A 6,511-nucleotide genomic window follows, 5' to 3' on the forward strand; every position below is an offset into this window, starting at 1 on the left:
GTTGTGATGACTAGCTGACTTCTCTCTAGTTTTTCAATGCTAAATTAGGTAAGGCTAAGTGTAGCTTTGCGCGAAATACTAAAAACCTAAACCATGTCTTTATTATTATCTTTTCAGTGTAAAAAAGTGCCTTTTATTATTTCGAATACAAATGTTGATATTTTAAACCGTTTCCTTCGAACATTAATCGAAACAAACATTTACAAAAAAATCTAAAATGTAATTATATATATATATATATATATATACATGGTGTTTTGAAATGCCTTTTACTTACACAGTGATCCTATATTTATACAGGAATTTCAAGAATATGTAGCATTAATTCAGGCGACAAGCTTCAGTTAGATTTAAGAAAGTTTAAAAGTAAATAATATTTAAAACGCGTATATACTTCGCAAGAAATATTTATTTAACATTTTTTTTACAGAATTTCTCCATTGTTTCATAGAATACGCGCTTTTGGACTTCGATTATAACTAGTTTAAAATACCGTGCGTACTTCACGTTTCAAGAAGGTCATTTCTAACTTATCACGGAGTTATTTCAAATACATTAAATTAAAATACACGGAATTTCTTAAAACAATGGTTTTATACTGTAAGAATTACCTTCATTTATCAGGGATAAAGTTCAGTTTTATACAAAAAAATATGAGGGCTACTACAAAAGAAAAGCTGGTGATATAACTAGAAATAACATCTCAAAGCTTTTAATTTTTTTTAGTTACTGAGTAAAACAAATTACGGAGCACGATCCTTGTCCTTGAAATGTTCATCTTGGAAAGTTCAATGGGCTTCAACTTCCTGTTCTTGAATGAAAGTCGCACCTTACTATACCTGCCACAGCTTGCATACATTGACCTTATGAAGAACTGCGTTAGCAGATCGAAACATTGTTTCAAAACAGGCTTTAACAAGTGGTTGAACCTTCCAAATCAAATCACATTCCTCAACCAAAAAGTTATTTAAAACAACATTGTTTTTCTTAAGTTGTTGTTCCCCAGGGGGTCAGCGGTAAGTTTAAACAATTACAACACTAAAATGCGAAGAGTTCGATTTCCCGCGGTGGACAAAACACACAAAACACAGTTGTGTAACTAGACGCTAAATACAACAACATTGTTATTGCTAATTCTCGAGTGGAATAAACGTCCAAGTGTATTTTTCTTTAACTTTGTTGTCAACGCATCGTGGTTTTAATATCTTGAATCAAAATTTCTATAATTTACTGGGCAAACATGTAAATGACAGTGGCATCCAATACGACTAGATTAAAAGCAGTTTAATGGATTTATTTTCATCAATTTTTTTCAATACTGAATTACTTCTTTCTTAGCTGTTTATTGCATTCCTATTTTATTTAAATAAAAACGATATTCTTTAGAAAAATATGTTTGAGAACTTTTAAGTAAGGTGTTATATGATGTATTAAAGCATCTAATAAATTATGACCATATTATTGAAATGTGCCAGATGTTCTGGTGTATAAAGCACTTACAAAAAAGAAGCTTTTCATTTCTTGCATCGCTTAGTAAAGGTTAGTTACGTTAAGAGCCTGTTTTACAATCACACAGAAAGTAATAAAATATTCCACGACCAAAAACTCTTCAAAGAATATCGTCTTACTTTACTTTTTTCTTCCTCCTAACGAGAAACCGAGAAGAAACCAACATAAGCTTGGGTCATGTTTTTGTTTGTTTGTTTTTTCTTTGTTTTGGTGGTGGAAGGGGGGGGGTTACAATCTATTCTTACTGATCCTGGTACTATTTTGGTTTAAAATGGCTGACATTTTCTAGTATATAAAGTATTGGATATAAAAGTAACAAGATGATAAAAACCCTATAACCCGAAAGGTACACCTTTCGAAAGCGCTCGGGTTATAGGGTTTTATTATTTAATATCAAGACTTCTTGAACCTACGTGTTTATCTGACATCATGAAAGTAGTATGCAGAGTATCATAGAAACAAGTGTGGTTTCGTTTTGCATCCCCACCCCCTCAGTGACACAGCGGAATGTCTGTGGACTTACAACGCTAGAAACCAGGTTTCGATACCCATGGTGGGCAAAGCACAGATAGCCCTTTGTGTAGCTTTGTGCTTACCTACAAACAAACAAACAATCGATTTGTAGAAAATACGATAAAATTTGTTATAATAAGTCAAGCGCAACATACTTCTAAAAGAATAAGGAAAACAAAGTCAGAACATCGGAGTTAAGCCTTTAATGAGAAATTTGTTTATAAAGCAATGTAAAAGATTTAGGCTCACAACATTTATAGTCTCGGGTCATGACCTCCAGCATCGTATTAAAATATAAGCGGTCATTTTATCCTACAAAATCCAGTGATTCTTGTTCTAAATTAACCTTTTACCTATTAATATTGTTATCCCCCTTAATTAGTGTAGCACTTCTGTTGTTAAGTGTATCACGTGTACATCACGCAGTTTTATTGTGTAAAGATCATTTCCTTGCCTACTATGAAAAATAGCACTTTATCTACATTTTAGCCGCAACTCATAATTCTGATGGTCCATGTTTGTTTTTTAAAGTGATTTGATTCGTTTATTGTCTTCTTTGTAAGATGAGTTGAACAATGATGTAACATCTTAATCCTAAAAAAACTAGGGTTTGTATAAGTTAACATGGCATAAACGTACAGCTATAGCAGCATCGGTTAATCAGTTTTCTACTCGTTTTCTAAATGAATAGTAGAAAGAAATGATATACAGCTCGTGTCTTCAAGGCACGTATTATCATGAGAGAGAGCTTCACATCCGGGTTCTTAAAAAATAAATACACTTAAAGCCACGGGCGTCCTAAAGCAGGAACTGTAGAATGCTTATTACCTCACATTTGTATGTCAGAAAAAATACTGTAGAACAGTTACTAGGGTTATCAAATTCGTTTCAGTGAAGTTTTAAACTCAAAGAAAAAACCCGACTATAATAGATATGTTCTCTGCTTTTTGATGCCCATTGAAATAAAGCAGTTGTTAGTGAATTATTAATCAGATACAATCTTGTAACAAAAACATCAATTTCTTACTCTCTACATGTTATACATGTAATACTAAGCGTAAGTCTATTACAATAAGAACAGATCATTGCCTAATGGTTAGCGTGCGAGGATTACGATTCCAATAATTAAAGTTTCGCATCTCGCTATCGCAACAACGCGCTTCGCACTTTGGGGCGTTATAAGAGTGACGGTTAAGTCCCATTATTCATTCAGACAAGAGTAGACCAAGAGTTGGCGGCATGTGTTGTAGACTAGCTTCCTTCCGTCTTGTTTGTCACTTGAAATTAGGGAGGGCTATGCGCAAATAGCACTTGTGTAGCTTTCACTAAACCTATACTTACAATAATTAAAACTTGCGTCATTTTCATAGTTTTGAATAAGTTTTGTTTTTACATGTACACATTAACTTTTTAAAGTGTTTTATTTTTAACATTCATGAACGATTAAATTGTGAGGTATGTTGGATAAATTTTTCTTTAACCAAGGCCTATACTTACTCACTTACTGCCATTTTTCGCTGACCTAACTTTACTGAGTCAAAAATCTCGTTGACTCAGTTCTAATGACTCACTTATTCCCTAACTTGCTCATTCTGACCTAATTTCTAACTAACACTGCAAATACGCACACTTCTTTTTTGAGCAACAAACTAACAAATTATTCTATTGTGTGTAAAAAACCAAGAATAATACTTTTGTAACGGTTTTTATTGTTGTGCAGGATGTTACATCATTATTCGGTAAAAAAGAACTCAAAGTGCAGTTCACTTAACTATAAAGAAAGCGTTTTATTTATTCGGCCAGAAGTTTTAAAAATTTCTCTCTTACTAACCTAATGCTCACAGAACAATGGGACTAACTTCCAAATAAAGATAAAAAGTTCATAGCATGTTAATTTTCTCTTGCACCTATGGCACTTCCTCGTATCTCTTGTACTTCGTTGAAACAAACGTCTAAATTAAATAATGTATCCTCCAACACTACCCCTTTCCTGGATTTTGAAGTATGAGTGCCATTTCAAAAAAGACTTGAAACAAACGTCTAAATTAAATAATGTATCCTCCAACACTACCCCTTCCGTGTATTTTGAAGTATGAGTGTCATTTCAGAAAAGACTTGAAACAAACGTCTAAATTAAATAATGTATCCTCCAACACTACCCCTTCCGTGTATTTTGAAGTATGAGTGCCATTTCAGAAAAGACTTGGAAGTGCAAAGAAGATTGTTTTGGGGGCCTTCCTTCATCCAATTAAACAGGGGGGGGGGGCAGAACTCGAGTGGTTCGGCCACCCATGTAGCCCCATTTTCTGAAAACCCTTGAATACTCCTATTACACAAAGAGAACAATGGTACATTAAACTTAAACTTCCATAAATAATAATAAAGTAACTCTTGACAATTAGCAATATTAATAGTCATAAATATAAACAGTACAACAATTAAACTATTAATTAATGTTTAAAACAAAGTGGTAAAATCCAAATTTTAATTAACGAAATAAAATATTTCTTTGCTCATTTATTCTTCCTACACTGTACTGTCACCATATTTTTTTGGTATTATTGTCCATGTCTTATGATACAAAGGTGAGATGACATCTTGTTGGCCTGGCACAACCTGATGGTTAGGGAGCTCGATTCGTAAACCATGGGTTCGAATCCCCATCACCGAACACGTTCGCCTTTTAAGCAAATAGGGGCTTTGTAATGTGATGGTCAATCCCACTATTCGTTGGTAAAAGAGTAGTCCAAGAGCTCGCAGAAGATAGTTTTATCTAACTGCCTTCCCTCTAGTCTGTCACTGCTAAATTCTATTCATTTAGATAGTCGGCGGAATTCACTGGTGGCTCCATCTTTGGTAATATTTAAAAGTGTTCTCATTAGGAACCTCGAGCTCTTCAGCGATTTGGCTTACCTCTGGCGAAGTCTTCTCTGAAGCTAACCAGTCGGCACTTCTCTCATCAACGTGCTTTCAAAAAATTATCACAATGGATAACCTTGGTTTTGGACCATCTGGCTTTTTGGATTACGCTCTGTTGCACTTCGTTGTCTTCATTATCGTGTTCTTTCATCCTTATTGTCAATGGAAGCTCAACTCCTGGTGGTTTAATTGCCATGTAGTGTATAGGAATTTCCTGGTCGTAGGCTGTAAAAATGTTTGAAGCAAGCTTAGCCTCACCTATGTGCTTCTGAGGTCTATTCCCAATAAGAATTCTTTCTCATTGCTAATTAACCACATATCATGTCCAGTAGGATAGCTTCCATAGTGAAGGTTACTTCTAACTTCCATTTGCTGTTTGCACCTATATATCTTCTGTTTCATTTCTGTAGGTAGTTTTCCATCTTTTATTATCAGATCAAGTCGAACAATAACAGCTGTAGAACTAGTGCCAATCAACATGTTACAATACTTCCCATCAATGAATATATAGACATGTGGACTAATTTGTTTAAATAGCGCATTCACTGGAGACAGATGGAATATTCACATTCTCGGGATAATATCTACTTGGTTTATTATTGGCAACTGATTGATCACAGTCTCAAATGCAATGTCCATGTTTTCTACACTTAGATCAGGTTTTTATTCTTTTAGTTCTTTGTGAGCAGTTTCAATGCTCACCTTGGGCATTTTTAACTTATAGCCACAGATTTGGGGGGGGGGGGTAAAAGGTTTAATAGCCAAACCAAGTGGGCGATTCAAACATGAGACGAACAAATAATCAAGAGCTAAATAAAGTAATCATCAAAAGTAGTTAATGATTTTTTTATGAAAAATATAACAAGTACGTGCTCATTTCAATTTTTAAAATTAATTAATTAATTAGAAGACAAATAATGTAATTTTATTAATTTCTTTAATCAAATTAAACACTTATAAATAATATCTGAAATACATTTTCATTAACAGTTTCTTTATCCTCTGGCCACCCAGTGGCACAGCGGTATGTCTGTGGACTCATAAAGCTAGAAACCGAGGTGGGCAGAGCACAGATAGCTCATTGTGTAGCTTTGTGCTTAACTACAAACAAACAAACAAATCTTCTTCTCTGAGGTGCCCCCAGTGGCACAGCGGCATGTCTGCGGATTTGCAACGCTAGAAACCGGGTTTTGATACCCGTGATGGGCAGAGCACAGATAGCCTCTTGTGTAGCTTTGCGCTTAACTCTAACAAACAAATCCTCTACGTTTGTTTAACTCTTTACAAGTCAATTCCAATTCACTAGTTTGCCAATCAACTTTTTTTAATAAAATAAAGATATTTGCAGTCTGATACTAGGTGTAACCAGCTGTCTTAGATCTTTATGATAATTAAAATCACTATTTCATCCATTGTTTATGCAAAAACAAACAGTTTACTAAGTGCAATCTTTCTACAAATCGTAGACTCTTATTGGTCAGTTACACTAATTAGTTAACGTTACGACTTATTTGATTGGCTGAATGAATAATTATTAAGATTTTTTACACAATAGACCATGATAACGGCA

At 34.2% G+C, this 6,511-nt stretch overlaps 1 protein-coding gene across 1 annotated transcript in view; it reads right to left on the reverse strand.

Annotated features, from left to right (window-relative positions):
- LOC106459414 (tyrosine-protein phosphatase 10D-like) overlaps positions 1-3,533 on the reverse strand; it is a 70,498-nt gene extending 66,965 nt beyond the window's left edge. Inside the window, exon 1 of the mRNA XM_013919034.2 lies at positions 3,524-3,533. Within this exon, the coding sequence (XP_013774488.1) occupies positions 3,524-3,533 (10 nt within the window). The remainder of the gene's footprint in view (positions 1-3,523) is intronic.
- Between the last annotated feature and the right edge of the window lie 2,978 nt (positions 3,534-6,511).

This window comes from Limulus polyphemus, unplaced genomic scaffold (genome assembly GCF_000517525.1).
Source record: "Limulus polyphemus unplaced genomic scaffold, Limulus_polyphemus-2.1.2 Scaffold605, whole genome shotgun sequence".
NCBI lineage: Eukaryota > Metazoa > Arthropoda > Merostomata > Xiphosura > Limulidae > Limulus > Limulus polyphemus.